At 37.6% G+C, this 20,576-nt stretch overlaps 4 protein-coding genes across 6 annotated transcripts; 1 reads left to right on the top strand and 3 right to left on the bottom strand.

Annotated features, from left to right (window-relative positions):
* Positions 1 to 1,461: 1,461 nt before the first annotated feature.
* Positions 1,462 to 17,670, bottom strand: LOC114719875 (uncharacterized). Of its 2 annotated transcripts, XM_028905441.1 has the most exons (7): positions 17,658 to 17,670; positions 3,466 to 3,625; positions 3,305 to 3,357; positions 2,762 to 2,990; positions 2,186 to 2,471; positions 1,959 to 2,036; positions 1,462 to 1,874 (listed from the first exon to the last, which is right to left on the bottom strand). In XM_028905441.1, exons 4-7 carry the CDS (start codon positions 2,986 to 2,988, stop codon positions 1,824 to 1,826), a joined length of 642 nt encoding a protein of 213 aa, XP_028761274.1. In that variant the 5' UTR covers positions 2,989 to 2,990; positions 3,305 to 3,357; positions 3,466 to 3,625; positions 17,658 to 17,670; the 3' UTR covers positions 1,462 to 1,823. The 2 variants fall into 2 exon arrangements, with proteins under 2 accessions (XP_028761274.1, XP_028761273.1); XM_028905440.1 differs by lacking the exon at positions 17,658 to 17,670 and having other exon boundaries at positions 3,466 to 3,815.
* On the top strand, positions 8,223 to 8,707 carry LOC114719877 (arabinogalactan protein 21). Its single transcript, XM_028905445.1, has one exon. The coding sequence runs from the start codon at positions 8,259 to 8,261 to the stop codon at positions 8,430 to 8,432; it is 174 nt and encodes a 57-aa protein (XP_028761278.1). The 5' UTR covers positions 8,223 to 8,258; the 3' UTR covers positions 8,433 to 8,707.
* LOC114719873 (uncharacterized) lies at positions 11,603 to 12,908 on the bottom strand. 2 transcript variants are annotated; one of them, XM_028905438.1, is made up of 2 exons: positions 12,181 to 12,907; positions 11,603 to 12,011 (listed from the first exon to the last, which is right to left on the bottom strand). In XM_028905438.1, the coding sequence occupies exons 1-2, from the start codon at positions 12,760 to 12,762 to the stop codon at positions 11,880 to 11,882; spliced, it is 714 nt and encodes a 237-aa protein (XP_028761271.1). In that variant the 5' UTR covers positions 12,763 to 12,907; the 3' UTR covers positions 11,603 to 11,879. The 2 variants fall into 2 exon arrangements, with proteins under 2 accessions (XP_028761271.1, XP_028761272.1); XM_028905439.1 differs by having other exon boundaries at positions 11,911 to 12,027; positions 12,181 to 12,908.
* LOC114719870 (5'-adenylylsulfate reductase-like 5) lies at positions 15,287 to 20,018 on the bottom strand. The gene is made up of 4 exons (XM_028905435.1): positions 19,838 to 20,018; positions 16,691 to 16,872; positions 16,232 to 16,356; positions 15,287 to 15,977 (listed from the first exon to the last, which is right to left on the bottom strand). Exons 1-4 carry the CDS (start codon positions 19,988 to 19,990, stop codon positions 15,553 to 15,555), a joined length of 885 nt encoding a protein of 294 aa, XP_028761268.1. The 5' UTR covers positions 19,991 to 20,018; the 3' UTR covers positions 15,287 to 15,552.
* Between the last annotated feature and the right edge of the window lie 558 nt (positions 20,019 to 20,576).

Raw genomic sequence — 20,576 nt, forward strand, 5'->3', positions numbered from 1 at the left:
CCGACTGATTGGTTCATAGCTGAAATGGAATCTTTATTGAGCGTACTGATACAAAATTGCAGTTTGCCTCCAAACTGGAAGAGCCAATATGATTATTGGCTCTCTCCCAATACTACCTCATGTTACCATAGATCAGTTCCAAAGCTAACATTTTTAGCTATGTCTGTTCTGGCAGCATTTAGTTAGAGCCAGCAATTCGTGGCAAAAGTACAACTTTGTTCGTTTGTAACCAGATTTTTTCGAAAGAAAATTTATTTTAAAAGAAATAAAGTAGAAAGAAACGGGAACAAGTTGGGCGTTGAAATTTAGATGTGCTCACCTAAAACAGTAGCAATCATGAGAATAAAAGGCTACCTTTCTTTGTTGCCGTCTTTCACTTGTAGCACCAGAATCACCACGTCCCCTCCATACCCAACCCAACTCTAGCCAAACCAACAAGAGATTTGAACATCTTTTTTCCCCCCTCGGTAAAAGAGGCCTCACGTGTCACCAAGAGTGTTGGGGATAGTGCCAGGAGGTACAATCCTCCTGGGCTTCAAATAAAAGGAGATAGAGCTCTATGAAACAATGTAGAAGTAGCCATTTGATGAGAAAGGCATATCTGGCATATTCCAGCCTGCCGCTTATGTTCCACAAATATGGATGCATGATGATGACCTCTTCATCAGCATGCGTCACTCTGAGAGTGAAACTGTATCTTTCATATTTTATTCCCTTCTTACCACATGGTCGAAGAGAAGTATCAACAAAATTTCCCGAAAACAATGAAGGAAGAAAAAAAACCCAACGTCAGTAAAGAAAGGAGTGGAATGAGATCCATATCTTCTTATGATCATGGCGTTGACACGAGCGAAGCTGAGATCGTTTCTTGGTTTTGCTAAAGAAGTGAAAAGTTAAGGCCAGTTTTATGCTTCAAGGGCTGAGATGGTCTCTGTTTTTCTTAACCCCCAAGTGGTTATTACTGTGGGCATGTCCTGCGTTATTATTTTAATTTAATAGCAGATTTGGATGTCCAAGCAAGGATCCAAAAAGGTAATAGTTTGATTTGTAAAGGTACAAAACCGCGGTGTCTGCATTCTGCCGATGTGGGGCAAGGTTTTTGAGAGACTGCCCTCTCTCCGCGTTCGTGGTTTGCTTCATCGCATTTTCCCTTTCACCAACGTCGTCTTAAACATTCACCAATCACCATTTCTAGAATATAAATTCTAATCACATCACAACATCAGTAGCCTTTTTTCCATAAAAAAAAAAACAAAAATTATTTTAACAATAAATGCAGTAAATTTTGACGAGATTCTCAATCTTCCAAAAATATACATTATAAAAATAATTACACCTTTGAAAAAAATTTACTATACCGTAAATTACTAATTTGTATGATACAGATCCATGAAAATTTTCCCTGTTAATCCCTTCATCTCAAAGTCTGTTAAGAAAAAGAAAATCATGCCAACAACCCGCTGACCAAAAAACAAGATGAGTTCAATTATTTCAAATGGGGCCACAGTAAATTGTGGACAGAAATTATAAAAAAAAAAAAAAAGATCAACAGAGAAAGTGGGGAGAGAGAAAAGCCCAAGCAGCCAAGCCAGAAGAAGGAATGATAGAAGAGGGTAAAGCAATTCCTTTGATTAACAATTGGATGTTACTCCTTACAACCCAAAAGAGAGAGAGAGAGAGAGAGAGAGAGAGGGAGGGAGAGAGACAGAGTGGAGATACCTTCCCTCCACTTAAACATAACATGATCTTCAACCTGTTCAACCACATCCCCAAAATATTTCCGTTTTCCTTTCTTTTCCTTCTTCCTCTTCCTCTTCCTCCTCTTAATCGGAATCGCTTTCCATGCTCCCCATAGCCTTCAATCCTCTGGGCCTCTGCATCAAACACACCAAATCTCCGTCAGAATCTGCGCTCTCAAAGAGACAAAACAAAACCATTCCAAATCCACATATGCATACCTTCTTGTTGCTTTTCTTCTCCCTAACTTCATATCTCTCTTGGCACATGTCCGTCAACCACGCTCCTGGACTTACCAACTGCAACATACCCCCACCAAACCCACAATTAAATTACATCCGCATTCATTGAATTTCACCAAAAATGAAAAAACTTTCTTCCTTCCCTAGTTTACCCTTTTCTTCCATTTGGAAAAAAAAGTATTCTTTATTTTGAAGGCAATACTCACCAGCAAGCTTCGTTGAATGATCTTGGCCCTCTTCTTGGGCCTCTGAGGCAGCTTGCACCCCTTCATGGCCAGAAAATCTTCTTCTTTCTCTTTGCTGGACAGTGAGATGTACAATTTAGGCCACACATGGGCTCTCTCCTCTCCGTTGTTCCCATCCCCTGTAACTTTCCCGATCTCGTCCGCCACCGCCGATCCTCTCGTCGTGTAGTACCTGTCCTCCTTCTCCGGCGAAGCCGATTTCCTATTCTCTCCACCCGCCGACCTAAGCGTTGCCCCATCGGAACTCCTGCACCAAAACATTCGTTACCTTCAGATCAGGACAAAAATGTATTCAATATCTCACTCTCACCCAATTTTCCGACATCCTCCCAGAAATTGTTACTTCCACGCTCATTTATTCTTAATGAAGTTTCATCCATAAGCTTAGTGCGTAAAATTTTAAACTTTAAAAACCTCAGATTCTGGGATATCATCATCAGAGATGAAGGGAGAATTTCTCATTCGATTCTTTCTCATCCTCACCCAGGGTTTACCAGCCACAAACAGAGAAAATGGGAAGATCCCGTCGTTTCTGACCTTGTGAGTCGATTAGGATGAAGATGAGAGCTTTCTTTGTCGGAAGCAGTAACCCCAGAACGATCTACCGTCGATGTAAGTTTCCTACGTATTCCACCGTTGAGTCGCGACGAAATCCGAGGGTCTTTCACCCTCACGCATCTCAGCCGTTTTCTGTTTCCCCACTGCAAGAAAAAATCAGGTTCCGCTATTTTACATCCTCTCTGACTCCTCTCTTCGGTCTCCATATCTGCCATCAGAATCGCAACACAAAGAGGATAAGTTCAGTCGTTCAGGAAATTTTCACAATGAACTCAGAAGCCCGGAAGACTATGAGAGCGTTGGGAACAAATCAGCATAGCAAATCAGATTGGGTCTTCATCCCCAAGTCTAACAACTCAGAAGTGAAATAACAAAGGAAAATAGAAATCCAACTTCTGGATGCGGTGGATTGTCAACAACATCAGCCTCACAACGAGTCCGGTTCTCCACAATACTCTTCAGAGCATTGTAGAAACTAAAAAACATAAAAAAATACAAGAGTCCACAGAGATTGCATCCAACCTCAAGATCTACGCCTGAGACCTGTAATCAGAAGGAAGTCCTTACAAACAAGCCTGACAAAAGGGAAAAAACCGCAGGTCAGAAGAAAAACGAGAAGATGAAAACGGAAATCCATTCCCCAAACAACCGGGGATGACAGAAGAAGAAGACGAAGAACAAACCTTCGAATGGCACAACTTCAGGTCAGATGACCAGGTAGAACAAAAGTCTGATTTCCCTCTACAAACAGAACATTCACAAGCCCCTCCACGCGAAGAAAGAAGAAACCACAGATCTTCTCTCTCTGGTTAAATTTTCAATCTTTCTTCGTTTTCAAGGCCTCTCCTTCTTCAACTCGGCTTTGCGTCACACTCCCACCTCCGCAAGGGCATTCAGAAGGGGCTGTTGCTGACTGTGCAGGCGGCCTCCCTCTCCCTCCTTCCCTCGCTCTCTCTCTTCGTTTTCCTTCAAAGTCTGCGTTTCTCAAAGTGTGCTGCAGGGTTATTCATCCTTCATCTTGGCTTCCCTCTCTCTCCATTTATCCCGTCCTCCCCAGCGATGAAATAAACTGGAGTCAATTATATCCGTCGGATCCAAAAATGAGCGGCCCGATCGTTTCCCCTCGGACTTTCGCACGCACCCCGCCTCCGCACGCTTTTCTCAATAATTGACCCCAGGAAAAAAAATAAAATAAAATAAAGCAGACGCATCGTGGATTTGTGTTTTTTCGCCATGAACACGATGAGGAAGTTCTTGGGCTGCCTTGCCCTGCTTCAATTGAATATGGGCTCCTTTTAAGCCCATTCTATACGGGATATGCGGAGAATATCTTTCTGGGCTAAGAATCCAAGTATAACTTTGAAACACATAGGGTTTGGGGGCCCATGGACCATTTACTGTTGATGAAAATCGAAAACCTGCTCGTGTTTATGGAGGAATTGGATTGTGATCGACTCGATCCAGAAACCTGAGTGATTGTGGCTGGCAGCCAGCGGGTCCTCTCTCTCTTTTTTTTTTCCAAAAACAATTTCTGGCAAAAAAACCGTCTGGAAACTACACAAAAGAAGGCATGGAGGTTGAGGAACCAGTACGTATATACAGTATTTACGTGCGTGACCAACGGGGTTGGGTTTAGCAGAAGGATTAGTCTCCCATATCATGGTGAACCAAGATTCAAATCCCCATTGGGAGAGGTGTCCACATTTAGTGCCCAATAGTGTCTCGAATAGGATTGTCGCAAATAAGAGAATACCTATGTTTTAACAAAAAAGAAGAAGTATTTACGTGTGTGTATTTATGAGTTAATACTTTAATACATCAACTGCTGGTCAAAAAAAGCAATTTAATGCATCAATTGTATGCTATAAAAATAGGTAAATATAAGTTAATTAAAATGATTAATAAAGTTTTACCGGTAACACACCCGAATTGCCAGGTATTATTATATTTTCTGGTCTTGCTTAAGTAAATTTCTCAAAGTAACTGGAACTCCAACGGAGATTTTTTTTTTTTTTGACCTGACAAGGAAGGATTAGGTAGACAGAATTTGGTCATGTGATTTTGATGGCATGAGATGTTGCAACTGCCAAGCCTACCAATGGGATGCCATGAAGGGGTGTCAATAATTGGTTGCTACATTCGCTGAATCAATTTGACAGTGAGATATAAAAATTAAATAAAATTAGAAATTCCATTGGTAGTAAAGGTGTCGTTAGGCCGAAATATGGTCCCATATCATAATAATAATAATAACAAGAAAGAGAAAACGAAGGGAAACAAAAGAAAGCGGATGGTGGCTCATCATTTTCTTCTCTTCTCACCGACACAGAGGCGACTGAGTAACATGAACATCTCTTAAAAGTCTAATAAAATTTATCTGAGACTGTTTTAAAACTATACTCCATTTTTTTAAAATTATACCCTCCCCCCCCCCCAACAAAAAAATGAACGCGTTTAAAAGTTTACATCAAGCTAAGTGTGAACGCAGTCAAAACAATTTAAAAAAAAAAGATTAAACATATTTAACACCTTGTCAAGAATAAATCACTTATTATTAGATACTACATTTGATTCTTAATATAAGAGCTATTTGACTAATTTAAATAAATTAAAAAAATTAGTCATTTGTAATAAATAGGTATTTTTTTTCCTAAAATATTTTTGTCAATCAATATTTAATATGTATATAACTACTATAAAGACTATTTTTAAAAAAAAAACAAGAGTAAATATAAAAAACAAAATGAATTGAGATATGATATTTAAATCAAATTAAAAATCAAATTATTTTTATATTAAACATCAGATATGGTATTAAAAATCAAGCAGAACGTGTAATATAAAAAAAGGGGTAACCAGGCCAAAAATATAAATTGAAGAGACTTCTTGGTCATCAACGCGCGGGCATTGCTGTTTTCCAGTGCCCACAGCCCACACCCCTACCATCCTCCTTCCTCCTCACGTCTTCAAAACTTTTAGCCTCGCCACGGAAAAGACACCTGCACCCAGAAACAGAAAAAGGGGGCGGGGGGGAAGGGGGCCATTATCATAAATAACAACTATTAAAAGTTCGTTAAATACACTAAACATAAAAGATATATATTTTTTATTATACTCTTATTACCCTTATTTTATAAATCATAGATATGAGATGATGAATAAAAATATTTGTTTTTAATATTTGAAAGTATTATTATGAAAGATATTGTTTCTTATGAAAAAAAAAGGACAGATTGAGTAATTTTGATCACAGGAAGGTCATTTGACTTATCTGGACGGGAGAGGATAGTCATAATTACGAGTATTGGAATCGAGCAGGGAGATACAGCGAACCAAGGAGAAAAATATTAAATTAGAGGGAGTTTGATGATTGGTGGTGATCCTTTCCGATGTATCAAAAAAAAAAAAAGATGATTGGTGATAGACTCATTAATTTATTTAAAATGGTTGTTGTTGAATAACTGAGACGTGGTAGCTCAATAATATTGACAAATAAAACCCCACGAATCGTCCCACGAATCACAGAAAAGTGGGACGAAAATAAGCAGAGTACAAATGCCTAAAGAATTCAAAGACAGATTGCCATACATGTTAGTAATGATGCCAAACTACTCATTTTACCACTTGAAATCTATTCTCAAGCTTCAAAGTCGTCTGGTTTGAAAACTAGACAATCTAGCCATAACATTATTCTGGCCATAGTCCTTATGTACTGTAGTGATTTGACGCTGATCCTGAGCACACGTTACAAATTCAAAGGGCAGAGAAATATCACCAGGCAACAGAAACCCCAATAAACCCAAAGGCCACCCACATACGTATGTGGCCAGCTATCTCAGTTGGACTATTCTTCATTTTGGAAGTAACTTGGGGGACCATGTTCCCCTCCTCCCTCTCCGTCTCCCTGTCCCTCTCCATTCCTTGGACCAACTTAGATTTTTAACTCTCAGTCTCCAATACGTTACAAATACACTCATTATTGTTATCCTCCAATAAGTTTTCACATTACTGTACAGTATCTTACACAGCTCAATTTTCTCGGGGCAAAAATCATCGAAATGAATAATAGCTGCACTTTGGGACACCCAGAGCTCATTTAAAATTACTTAATACAGGTACTTGTTAAGTCCAGACAAAATTCTTGCCACGTATTTACACTGTTCTAAACAAGCTCGAGTTAAATTAATATTTGACGACAAGTTGAGCAATGAAGAGATGGGCGTGAATTGTAACGGCGCTGGAAAAAAGGGTGTCGAGTTGGATTTTACGATAGCCGTTGTGGGAACAAGGGAAGAACACGGTTGCTTTTGGGAGCAGAAGATGAGGAAGGAGTAGTGGGAAAAGACAGACAGGGCGCAGTTAACGTTTGAAAAGGAACTAAAGTTGTCAAGTTTAAAAAAACTGTTAATGATGAAGTAAGTGACACAATTAACGCTAACTTTGTCCCCCTTTCTCAACGATCTGATACTGATCCCTAAACCACCATTCCAAATTAAATGCCAAGTTCCCATCCACCCGTCCATTTTACTCGTCCTTCAACCAGCAAAGCAATGATCTGCTTGAGAATAGGATTATAATTCCCTTATAGCCGAGCGGCATGAATACTTTACAAGTAAAAAGCCACGAGTTTGATCCTACTTGTAATCTCAGAAGCATATATAAAAGTGAAAATGGTGGGGAAATTAACGAGGAGGGACTAATGAGGTTCACGAACAGGGCACTGCCCTACCTGATAACTCTGGATAATACCGATTCGTTCACAGATGGATGTAAATTCATGCTCGTGATCTTCTTTGTCCTTATACTTCAACCCGAGGTTCCTGGCCTGACCCTCCAATTAGAGGCCCAGATTGCTCCACCGCTTTCCCACCTTCCCAACATCCCCTCACATGTGCCCCCAAATATGCAATCCCATGATTTCAACCAATTAAAATTTATCACAATATTACTATTAGAGATTAAAAAACACAACATAATCTGGAAAATGTAAGTTTAAAGTTAATAATCACGAAGCACATGGGAATCGAATCACGACCCTTTGTCGAAATGATGAAAGAATCAGCGAGGCATACAGCAACATGATTGCCGATGCTACAAAAATCTCAAACCCCAGCTCAATTAAAGACAACTCGATTAAAATAATAATAAGTAAAAATAAGAGGAAGAAGTGGGGCCGGGATACCGTTGGCGACAGCTGGATGGCACCAAGAAGTCCATTAAAGACACTCTGTCCAACGAACGGGCAGGTGGGGCTGCCCGCCCCCTGCATTACACGGGCAGCCTTCAACGCCTCAAAAACAAAACCCCACTCCCTGCCCGTAAAACCCTGCCTTCTCTCCCTCTAACCTCCTATAAAGAATCGGCCTCGCCCACGCTTGTGTTCTCACTCTCACCCTGCCATTTTTCGTGTTCTGTGCCTGCTTTGCTTCCCCAAGAATCCCGAAAACTTTCCCGCAAAAAGTCTTCACCACAGAAAATGGAGGCAATGAGGATGAGGCTTTTCTTCTTCGCAGTCGCCTTCTTGGCGGCGGTTTCCGCTGTGTCGGCCGCCGATGCTCCGGCCCCCAGTCCCACGTCGGACGCCACCGCCCTCTTCGTGCCGACCGCCGTTGCTTCTCTGGTTGCTCTCGCGTTCGGGCTTCTCTTCTGAGCGGAGCATTTTGATTCGCTGTTAATTATGAGCGTAATGTAATTTGGATCTTGATCTTTGTATATGAATTCTATTTTCTTCTTTCTTAGAACGGGAGGGTTTTTGATGATTCGGCGGGCGTGTGTTTGAGTGAACGGGGACAATGGGTCTTTAAAATTTGGTTGCGTTTTCCATTCATATTCATATGTACACATTTATTCCTAATAGTGTGCTCTCTCATTCTATGTGTTTGTAATATCATTGTGATTTGTTTGACTTCACTCTTCCGTTCTTCATCCTTTTGCTTCTTCTCTGTTTATTATCTGTTCGTCGCTTATTTTGGTTTGGCGCTCAGACTTGGAGAGCGAAAATGCTGCTACTAACTATGCAAATATTGTTTTTCAGAACTTTTAGTTTTTGTGAATTCTTGTAAAGAAGGTAAAGCTGGCCGGGTTACTGAGAAGGGGACTGGGTGTACGTTTACATGAAGGGATTCAAGTCAAGTAAGTTGGTGAAAACCCTCTTCAACGTCTCATAATCTGCTAATAATTAAAATAATCAAGAAAATTGAACGATGTTTTCACAGAATCATTATTTACACAATTTATGCGACAAAATTATTGAAAGTTTACTAGTACTTTGTTTTCATTGAATGGGCGGCTAGAACCAAATTAAGAATTATTCAGGGTTTGTTAGGAACGTAATAATATATTGAAAGGAGGGGGAACCATCGTTTTTGCACAGAATGGAAAGTGACCTCCTTCCCATAACATGCGTCTTGTTGACCTTAAAGCGAAGTACGCGCCTCAATAAAACATCTCAAAAATTTAAAATTTTAATAATTAATCATTGCTTGATACTTTGGTTATAAAATAATGTCTCCCGTGTATACTTGTTCCGTCCCATTTTATAAACAATAATTATCATTTTATTTTTGAATATAGATTAATTACTTATTAATACTTAATATATTTATTATTTTATTTTCCAAACTATCATTCTTCTATTATATATTTTCTTTTTTTCATAATTTTCTTTATTATAATATTTTTTATTCTTTCTTTTATACTCCCCTAATAAATAAATAAAAGCATTTTAAAGAAAGAACTTCTAATTTTTATATATTTATTATCATTAACTAATTTTAACTGATATTTTGATTACATGATGAGTTTTAATATTGTTTATAAAAAAAAAAATGAAAGGAGTAATTTTAAATATTCCAATTTTTTGCTGCATAGAAATTATGAAAAAATGATGCTAAATGAACACGCGTCTCCTAAATAATGGGACCTCTCTGTGTAACGCTTGAACCTAACAATCTAACATTGAATTCTTTGAACTTCTACATTTATGCAAATAACTCAATTGGTGTTAATTTTAACATTAATTAGTATTTTTTAATATTAAAATGTATCCCACCAAAAGGTTTAGCTGCTTGGTTAAGGAGTAACATGCACATAACTAGAGTGTATCATACACTCCTATTTGTCCTGTCACCAAAATAATCGACTGATCTATGAATCGCTTGTATATAATATAAATGTAACAAATGAATAGTTTGTTTTATAATTTAGCCATTTTCGTTTTTTTAAAAAAAAAAAAATCAAGCACAAGCATAATCATGAACTATTTAACGGCGAACACAACTCATTTGCAATTTTTTCCCCCTCCTCCTACTTCTTCTTGTCAGCCGGAAACCGTGGCGCATCTATTACTCACCCATCTCCTTTTCGGAAAAAAAGAAGGAAAGCATGTGCGGCCTCTCTCGCTCTTTATTTTACTTTATTGCAAATGCAACCATAAAAGCGCTCAATAATTCTAAAGCAGCCGCATTTATATTATATCCCACAGAATCATCCTCTCCTTTTTCTGAGGGTAAAAAGGTCAACCCAACAGTGTAGGTTTCTTGTGGGCTGGTTCATGGCGAAGGCCCAAAAGGCCTGGACGCATGTCATGGGCTAAGCTCACCAAAATAGCTGCCCTCATACCTCGTAAAACAGGAGCTTACTTTCAAATTCATAGGCCCCATATTTTCATTTTTCATTTTAGTTATTGCCGTTTTCTTTTCACTTTATTCGTTTGACAATGAAGTCAAAGCTGATTCCTTAATCCAGTATTTACGAGGTACCACGTATAGTCATATCATTTGTCTGAACTAAGGGCTCAAAAATCTAAAATTTTTTCCTTTTGCCTGCGTGCTTATGAAATTCCATCTCAGCAAGAGAAAAATATTTATAGCCATTGGATGCGACAGCTTCCAGAAGGTTATAAAGATTAAAAATGATTAAAGTCACCTCTCACACAGGCATCAACCAAATTAATTAACTTCTCTGTGTGATTAAGAAGCCGTTACTACGTTCTAGAATGAGTCAAAGTTCATCCCCTGACGTACTCCTTTGAAATCCATTAACTCGACGTTAATTGATTAAATTAAATTAAAACACAGAATAACATAGCTCTTTACTTTTTGAATAAATTGACTTTTAATAATTAAAAAAAGGAATAAAACATATCCACGAAATCCGAAGCCAACGGAACGATTGCTTTCTCAATTATACACACACACATATATAAATATATATAAAGGCTTCGGCAAATTTTCCTATTCAAACAATATCATGTTCTGTAGTTGTTGGAATTATTCTCGAGTGCGTACCCCACACGGGAAATCAACCCGTTGGCTGAAACAGCTGAGGCGGTTCCTTCCAATCACAAAGCATTTCAAAGCATAATTCCGATGATTATAAACACGGTCCCATCATTTTTCTTTTTTGCCTCTTCCTTTATTTTCTTTTCTCAAATTTGGACCCTTGGGCAATGAACAATGGCGTGAGACATTGAATCCCTTCCCATTCAAGCCTACAGGAGAATCATTTCTCTCAAGTGGGTCATCACTCATTCAATCTCATCTCCTTCGGATAGTTCTGTTGTTCAATCAGTCATTTTCAGTTTTGGCGACATATTTACGTCATCAACATAAATATCTTATTTTAGTTAAGAAGTTGTTCTGTAAATTAGATTCCTATAGGTTAATAGATCAAGCCCCTTTTTCCAGAGAGACGTAAGCAGAAGGAAGAAGAAACTTGTTTGCCCATAGGAGCTAGCACAAACTGAGAGGAAAACACACAAGAAACAACCAGGAAGTACTCCTCTTAGCTTACTCTAGCCCTGTCCAGCACGCAAGGTCGTTATTAAAAATCAATTCTTTATGATAACTGATACCTCTGAGGATCCTTTGGGAACCTTCTAAACAAACAGAAAATTCAAACTTTATAGATGATATGCCAGATCAAATAGCCAAGAGTTCGTGATCAGGCACTTAATTTACAAAGCTAAACCAGTAACCAGGAGTGACAAGTGATAACTGACAAACAAGAGCATCCCCCAGGAATATACAAACAAAAACGGCAAAACCCATGAGAAAGAAAAGCATACTATTAGAAGTAGTAAATTTCATGAAGGCACTTAATCAATGCTTAAGAGGCCATCGGGGTAAGCCCCATAGGTAATGTGAGCTCTGGCAATAGGGCCACCTCTCACGGAACCAGAAATTGCTTCGTTCCATTTGGTCGCCTGCTCCACCACTCGCTTAATCCTCTGCCACTAACACCCACTGTCAGTTCAACACCCAACAGTAAATCATGATCACGATCCTATATATACTGGATTACAGGTAAAAATTTAAGAAAGTAAATTATGATCACGATCCTATACTGGATTATAGGTAAAAGTTTAAGACGATAAATTATGACAGAACTTGGCTGACCTTGTCATCAGTGTAGAACTTGAAGACGTTCTTTTGGTTGGCATGGGGTTTGTTCTTTTGTTGGGTTCCAAGGAACAGAGCACAGATTGTAGCAGCAGTAACACCGAAAGTACAGATAGCTCCCACCCCTGTGAGGCTCCATTTCCACAAGTTAAATCCATTGTTCTTGTCTTCCTCCTTGTAACCTTCAGCCATTTCTGTCTCAAATCTCGAAGCTTCCCTGTTAACTGGGTTTTTTGTATTGTCGACGAATTCATTTTCCTTCGTTTCGAAGGAAACCTGTGAGAGTGGAGCTGCGTGTTGCTCGGCTTTCACTTCATCGGGGTTCTTACCGATTCCTTTCACTTTCTGAACCTCGATGGCGTTGGCAATCTTGGATTCCCGAGGAATGGGAACAGGATCGACCCGATCAGGCTGTGTGATCTTCCGAGCATTTGGGGAAGGGCATAGAATGTAATCGGAATCGAGGGAATTCTTGGAATCGGAATTTCGCTTGTCTTGAGAGATAATTCTCTTGTCGAGACTCTGATTGAGCTCAAAGCAGGGATCATCAGAGAGGAATTCCCAGTCGTGGAGATCCATGTGGCGAAGGATTTAGGGAGGGAGGGAGAGCGCGATGATCAGAAGGGAGAGGGGTTACTGCAGATAAAAGATGGAGGCTTTTTAGGTTCAGGCGCTATACGTGGTGACTCAAGAAGGCGCCACCATTACAGCGTGGCTTCGAGCTCTTGGGGTCACGAGCCATGGGACCGTGTGTATCCAAAACATAAATAGGAACTCAGAACTCATCATCAAACATTGATTATAAATTATAAATAAATAAATAAAATTTTTATTATTTAATGATATACTGATATAATTTTATTTACTTACTCAAAATAAATTGTAAGTTAATATTTTATGATAAACATTGAGTACTGACTAAAAAGATATAGAAAAGCTTATTACGCAACGCGTTCTTCCTGATTTTCCCCTGAATAAATGATTTTTATCGATGATTTTGACTCTAATCACGTTTAAACCCTGTATTTTTTTTTTGGCCCCTGCCATCGAGTAATGCTGTTTCAGTATTATATTTAATCTGTCCGTCACAATTATCTGGTTGATATTGTCCTGATTCAACTATGTTTGTTTGAATAAGATCAATACAAAAAATTCTTCTAAAAATGTTGGTTTGAATATTATTTCTAATCTAAAAATCGTGGTGATAAAAATATATTATAAATAATTTATAAATACTTCCATAACTACTTTTAGCCTTGAAACATGTATTTGATCCCCATAAAATTTCATTACCTTACTATCTTTCAACACTTCTACTTAATCAAGGCCCAAAAAAAAAAACACTTCTACTTAATAAACAAAAATTCCTTATGTTGAAAAGAGGTTAAGGGGGTGTTTGGATAGAAATTAAACTATAATTTTAAAAGTACTTTTACGGTTTACGAAATAAATATATAGAGGAGTTTGTCTCATTTTACGAAAAAGTACTTCTGAGGGTTACCAAATACCCTCTAAATAGATGAGTTAGAATAAATACTAGATCTGCATTGGGTTGAAACTCGAATTGCAAACTATGAGAATCTAAATAGAGCATGCACCAGCAAAATGAGAGGATGAGAGATAATCGAAAAGCTATAGGGCTTAGGTGAAGAGTAAATGAGAAAAACACTACTTATTTATAAAGTTAGGGTGCAACCTTTCTTCTTCTTTTTTGTTGGACGCTGAAATCTTTCTTATTTATTACTAGAAGATTCTCTACTTGCTCTTAATTCACAATTAGAAAATTAATGTTGATTAATTTTCTATTTAGTCACTTTTCTTGTTTCCTAATTTTTTCATAAAAATTAATAGTGATTCGATTTATTTTTTGATTAGGATTTATTTTATTTTATTTTTGCCTTAATTTTCATTTGACCAGGGAAATTATCTATTTTCCCGATCAAATAGTTAGACAAACCCGACTTAAAGTGTAACAATCTTATTCCAAAAAGAAACGCGAGAATTTGATGAAAATCCAATAACCAAGTAGATTTCACTTATCACCAACGAAGAAAAAAAGAAGAGAAAAAGAAAATATTCTCTAGCTAGAGTTTGCTTGAAGGCTGAAATGATAATGATAGGATGGAGATGAGAATTAAGCCGAAATGAAAATCAAATATATTTTATTTTATTAAAAATAATAAATGATTAATGGACAGGTGTCCAGTACCAGGGATTGGTATCTTTATGAGTTCCCGGTTACCACGTTTTTGGGCTCACCCAAAGATATATTGTCATTTATTTTTTAAATGTGTCAATTATTATTAAAATATACTCCCTCCGTTCCTTATTATAAGAGATATTTGATACTTATGACATGTTTCTATATATAAGAGACACTTAAAAGTTATCTCTACTTTTTTGTGTTGATTTCCTATTTTATCCATATTTATTGTCTCTAACTCACACTTTCTCTTCTTCCCACTTCTCTTTCTTTTAATAATTTGTCATTGTTCTCTCTCATGCTCTCTCTCCTTATTAATGAGAGTATTTTTGGAAAAAAATTATACTTTTTACACATTGATTGTTCTTAACTAATTTTAACTATTTTTTTTATCAACGTAATTCAGTTATTCGTCTCTTATAATAAAGAATGGAGGGAGTAGTAAAAAAAACTAATTTGAAATTCTAAAATTTAAAGATACTTTTTTGAGATTCTTCCTTAGATTCGCCTGGGGAATGAGTTTGCATTGGATGTAGAGCATGATAAAATGCGTTAGACATCATGGTTCCAATGATGTTCAAGCATCTCTTGTCCACCTGATCATGTAAGAACGTCTCTCATCATATCCAGATAAATTCTGGTCAGGAATCATTTGGCTTGCGAACAAAGGAACAACAATGACATTCATATGAATTTTGCATTTTACTTTTGTTTGTTATTAATTTGTCACGCCATGGCCTCATACAAATATTAATACGAATAAGAAGTTGAAACACAGTGAACTGCACGAATGAAGTGAAATTAAGCAGTTGAGTCTGCAAGAAATATGGAAACACCATTAAGAACCGTCACATCGTGGCATTGAGTAAGAGGAAGAAAGATAGAGGAGGAGACAGAGACTGATCCTGTATGATTTCCGTAAGAAAACAAAATAATTTACAGAACAAGAAAGCTGTGCTCAAATTTACATGCCTGTTCGCTTCCTCTCGAAACCCACATCACAGACAGCATTCAGCTGTTAGCACTACTAAAATTATTAAAATCGGAGACACAGAAAGAACCCTGTATTCTTAAGATTTGATTGCAGCATGTGGATATTATGTGATCAACAAACTCTTTCCTGCCCTCAAAATGACTAGCTAGTATCAAGATTGTCAGTTCAAACCTCAAGAGGATGTCCTTGCTGATGATGCCTCGCCCAGAGAAACAGAAGCCAGAGAAGAAGCCCAAACTCTGGCACTCTTCGCCCGTTGATGGAAGCTCCTCGTCTTGCTCAGTCTTAGTTTCGTCCCAATCCTCCTAACATCGATCACTTGGAGAATGCGTCCCATCATTTGGCTCGTCTCACCAAATACTTGCAAGTTCAGATGAGGAACATGAGACACCAAGAATGCCCTGAGATGCGCTACAGTCCCCGGCAATACATAGAGAAGTATCCTCAAACAAAGAAACAAGACTGAGAAAATCAGGTAGGGTTCCCCGCTACATATTTCTTTTGGTGACAAACTCACCAATGACTTTATAGCTGATTTTTTGTCACTACTCAAGCTGTCCTGTTGGTCGTCCGCAAAGTAATGAATTGGCCCAAATCCTGACAAGAATGGGCAGACACATCAAGTAAGATCCTTGCTTACATAATACCAACAGTGACCCAAGTCTCTTATATCGTCTGCATATTAATATTCTTAGGAAGTAGTTTGTCTCCGTAAATAATGATCTCCAAAAAAAAAAACAAAATTGCACTCTCTCATCCGGGATGCCAAATTTACCAATTACCTAGTTATCAAAGTCCAAAAGCAGGGTCAGAGAATCCATCGGAAACCTACATGCAAGAATAGGGCATACCTGTGTTTCTCTCATAAAATTGTACGAGGGAGAGCAGATCTTTTGAACCATGATATCTAATTATTGATGTCTGATTCAACAATAATATAGCTGGCACACTATGGATTCCATATCTCGAAAACACGCTGCACAACAAAAACACACATGAACATGCATATAAAAATAACCGACACTTATGAAGGTTATATAAAGTATGACATAATCTCTGCCGAATTACAAATCTAATGTTTAAGGGAAAGTGGGGAAAAAGACAAAGTAGCACAGAATAGAATCAATTTAACATGCAGCAAAAGAAATGAAGCGTGGGGGGGGGGGGGGAAGTGAATTTGCTAAAAGATGCGTGGACTGGAAACTGCTATTTGCATAGTATCTGCAAATCACGGACTTAGCATGTAGCAAAAGAAATGAAATCATAGCAGCGCAGAAGCTTAAGAACAGATGAAGGGAGAGTTTCAAAACCTTGGTAAGGTTGATGATTGCTCAACTACCAAATGTTCCACTTGGGGAAATATGGAACTAAGTGTTTCAAGTTTAGGAAGCACACTCTGCGAGAATGGGCACCAAGAAGCATAGAAAAGTACAGAAATATATCCGATTCTCTGCTTTCTAGACAAAACTCCTTCTACGTAACTTCCATCCACCTGAACAAATTTAAGTAACATTAAATACACCCAATCAAAATCGGTAATTTGGGATAAGTATAAATGAAAAAAATATAGTTCTAGATGATCAGGGATCTTGGTTGGCCAATTTTGTCATAGGAAGTATGATGAGCTACCTGAATATGACCTAGAATAAAATAAGGCATCATACAAAGATGAATTCAACTAATAGTTCTGTGATAAGTTTGAATTTGAATAATCAAATTCTTTCTTACCACACTTCTTTAGCCAGTGGTTAAATCTTGCAAATAACTTTGATTTAAGGATTCCCTCGGACAATCCCAGACTAATTCTTAGAGAATTTGTGCTTTAAAAGGTCTCTAATTTTCGATAGCTAGTGGTTGCTCTTTTCTCTTTGGGTGACGATATTACTAAAAAAAAATTTTGTATCTAATATTCCCCTGCACCAACTTTCCCAGTACCAGGTTCCAGCTGAAGCAGCTTAGCCATATACAGTAGAGAAAATAATGGGATAACGCCTCAAGTATGCTGTTAATTTGACACAGAAGTGTTTGTATTGTCAATTACAAGTCTAATGCAGGTCTCAGAAGGAGCAACATCTGGACCTGCAACGATGGAAGTCTGGTGTCCAAAAATGGGTAAACTGAACAGTCCTGTGAAATTAATTCTTTATGGCATAAATAATGTGAACATAATTTAACCAAATTAAGAGGTTACCTTACAAGCATATGTTTCTTTTAGACAATTGGACCATTGGTTTCTTTGGTTTAGATTTAGGTCCTTTCGCCAGGCATTGGGAGGACAGTTGAAAAGGAGTTTCTTCTCTTTTGCTTCCCTAGGAGTTCTTTTGCCGTTTCTACTTCATTCCTTCTCTGCCTGATTCTCCGTCCAAAATTTTAGTTGTAACCATCTAGGGATCAGATCCTTCATGAAGTTTTTAACTTTTCAAATTTGATTGATAAAGAAACTAGAGAATTAGAATGCCCGGTTTATTTACTTGATTTTATTAATCTTCCCACTATAATAGTCTCTCTTGTAAGCCCAAACTTTCATTTATCACTCATTCTCCTATTTCTGTTTCGAAATCCAAAATCCTTTTCAGATAAATTCTCTGTTTAGAATAACGGCATTCAATGAACTGAATACAATTACATTTTGTAGCTTAGCTGAGACTACAAAATGCCGATGTGCAACATTATGTGGAAGGTTAGCATGGAAACAATAACTCAATCGCTCTCCTTTCTTGTGGAAAATCCTGTTTGTAGTTCTTGGTCAATCATTGATGTGCAGGATCACATTGGAGCATTTGTAATATAAATGACTTGATTGATACAGGGCAATTTATAGGTTTTATGTTAGAATGAGGAAAGGATTTAAAACATTATTTCTGTTAACTTTATATGACATTTTGCCCGTGTTGATGGGCTATATAACTAAAGGCTGAACAAACTAAGTGGGAACTTGATTGAAGACAATATTTGGGCCTAACATTACAGTAGAAATAAATGAATTTGACATCACCTAAACATCAATTATTATTTTTTGGGAAAAAAAAGAAGTAATGTCATTATGAAGATTTCGCAAGAAATTACCATTTTCCTTAAAAGAAGTATGACAATAGGAGAAAAGGCTAAGTTTAGGTTTAGCTTCTGTTAGAGAACTTGATAAGAAACACCTAAAGAACTTCACATAGTTCTTGTCCATGGCCAGAAAGGTTTCTCATCAAGTGGAGTACCAAATGTTGGGGAAAATAATTCAAAGAACATAATGTTTGTCAAGATGAATGATACATGACATGGCACAACATACAAGAAAATGATATTATGTGAATAACAATTTGGGGGTTTTATATGGTTTCCTCGTCAATTTTATCCTTCGCATCATCAAGTGCAAATTATTATGATAACTAGAAAAGGATCATTCTCCAAGTGATAATCACATGCAGATATTTCTTCTTGTATTAATAACACCTGATTCTTATCAGCGACAACCCTTTGACTAAATCCAGTTATATCCAGTTGAATTATTTAAAAACTTGGTATTATGCAGATTCTTCCCCAATCAACAAAGAGAATTTAGCAGAATTCTCACCTATAAAAGCACAGTTGCAAAGTACAGGCGTGCTTATTTCTCGAGAAGGCACAGAATACACTGTTCGCAGTGGGTCTAATCGACTAATTCTCAGTCAATTACAATTAACAGGAATTGAGCAGTTACCTAGAAATCTAGAAGTCTGGTTAAAAGTCCAACTCATTATTCACGAAGGGTTCAAACAGGTCCGCAAATCTTACACTACAAGCTATTACCTCTCAGGCTAGTGCCTAACTTGCTAAGCTTAGGTTTGGTGCTACATGATCTGACAACCCAGACCACTATAAATATATATGTGTGTGCGCGTGTGTGCGCGTGCGTGTTTAGCTAGAATCACAAATAAAACCCATTTATTGAAGTCCAAATTTATGAATGGTTTTCCTTCCATACAGTGCAAACTGCTAAATAGAAACCTCGTGAGTCCAATACGCGACAACTCTATACTTCAAGTTAGAAGGCCTATTCCAATAGAGTCCAAGGAAACAGAAGAGGCAAATATTCCAATATGCGCTTCATCATTTATTATCAATTTATCATCTTTCTATCAAAACCGTGACAATATCAAAATGCCCACGAAGTGTTCTCCGCTATTTGCAACCAGGCATGCCCATCTAATATTTAATTTCACTCAATCAAATCAGGACCTGGTTCCTGGAACGGAATCCCACGAATTAATTTCCATTTTAGAATAACCTTAGAGGTTAAATATATAAAAGCACCCAGGAATAGAGCTGTTAAAATGTCAACGAATGAAACAAATCTGCTAAAAAATCAATTCCCGAGATGAAAATCACATATGATGGCCCCCGAGCGTGTATGCAAATACAAATTGGAAATCAATTTGGAAATTTTATTTTAAAAAAAAGGAAGAAGAAAGACGAGAATCGTATACCTGAAGAGGTGGATTTGGCGAGATCGACAGAGGGCATTGAGATTTAAGACTATAAAGAAATAAAGCAGAGTCGCGATGACATAAAGACGAGGATGATGCATATTGTAGCAAAGAAAAAGCCGTCATGTAAAGGAGAAAGATCGAGGCGGCCATCGGTGAAGACGGGTATGCAAATCGCAGAGCTAAAAGAAAACAAGCCTCAGAATAATATCGAAATGGGCGAAATGATGAGCTGAACTTGTTATCTTGAAAAACTTTATTGTGCTACCTTCTCTCTTCCTTCTGCCTGGGGTCGTGTTGGGTCTGAAAATGGAGGTGGAGGTGGACGTGGTGGGTGGCTTTTGCTTGAGTGGGTTCAATCGTTGGTTTGGTTCGCTGATTCCAACAAGAGGGACCAAAGGAACCCACTTTTCCAGCTCAAATAGCGTTTTCCATATTATCTTCAAGCCCTCACTAATCTCTCTCTCTCTTCCCCCTGTGCGCGTACAGGAGGCACCTTTTTCGGTGTAGTTTTTATAAGTTAAAAAAGAAGAAGCAGAAAACAGTTTTTTATTTTAATAATTTGAACCGAAATTTTATATTTATCTTTTTACTATTTAAGTTCCGTTAAACCGTAAGAAAAAATATCGATACTACAAGAATAAAAATGGAAAAACCTAGCAAAATGCGTAAGAAATTGAAATAATAAAAGTTGTTACCCAAAATTAAAAAAAAACAGTTGATTCATATCTATACATAA

This window comes from Neltuma alba, unplaced genomic scaffold (assembly GCF_004799145.2).
Source record: "Neltuma alba isolate B1F8T4 unplaced genomic scaffold, ASM479914v2 tig00011956_pilon, whole genome shotgun sequence".
NCBI lineage: Eukaryota > Viridiplantae > Streptophyta > Magnoliopsida > Fabales > Fabaceae > Neltuma > Neltuma alba.

What these genes read in the sequence shown, in the direction of transcription:
- LOC114719875 (XM_028905441.1), bottom strand. Translation starts at nt 2,988, where the DNA reads ATGGAGACCGAAGAGAGGAGTCAGAGAGGATGTAAAATAGCGGAACCT. An exon ending in CATCCTAATCGACTCACAAG is followed by an intron (nt 2,472 to 2,761) that starts GTCAGAAACGAC and finishes GTTTTGGTGCAG; the next exon opens with GAGTTCCGATGGGGCAACGC. An exon ending in AGAAGAAAAGCAACAAGAAG is followed by an intron (nt 1,875 to 1,958) that starts GTATGCATATGT and finishes TGTTTGATGCAG; the next exon opens with AGGCCCAGAGGATTGAAGGC.
- LOC114719877 (XM_028905445.1), top strand. Translation starts at nt 8,259, where the DNA reads ATGGAGGCAATGAGGATGAGGCTTTTCTTCTTCGCAGTCGCCTTCTTG.
- LOC114719873 (XM_028905438.1), bottom strand. Translation starts at nt 12,762, where the DNA reads ATGGATCTCCACGACTGGGAATTCCTCTCTGATGATCCCTGCTTTGAG. An exon ending in AGTTCTACACTGATGACAAG is followed by an intron (nt 12,012 to 12,180) that starts GTCAGCCAAGTT and finishes TGTTAGTGGCAG; the next exon opens with AGGATTAAGCGAGTGGTGGA.
- LOC114719870 (XM_028905435.1), bottom strand. Translation starts at nt 19,990, where the DNA reads ATGGCCGCCTCGATCTTTCTCCTTTACATGACGGCTTTTTCTTTGCTA. An exon ending in CGCCAAATCCACCTCTTCAG is followed by an intron (nt 16,873 to 19,837) that starts GTATACGATTCT and finishes AAATTTGTTCAG; the next exon opens with GTGGATGGAAGTTACGTAGA. An exon ending in ATTTTATGAGAGAAACACAG is followed by an intron (nt 15,978 to 16,231) that starts GTATGCCCTATT and finishes CATTCTTGTCAG; the next exon opens with GATTTGGGCCAATTCATTAC.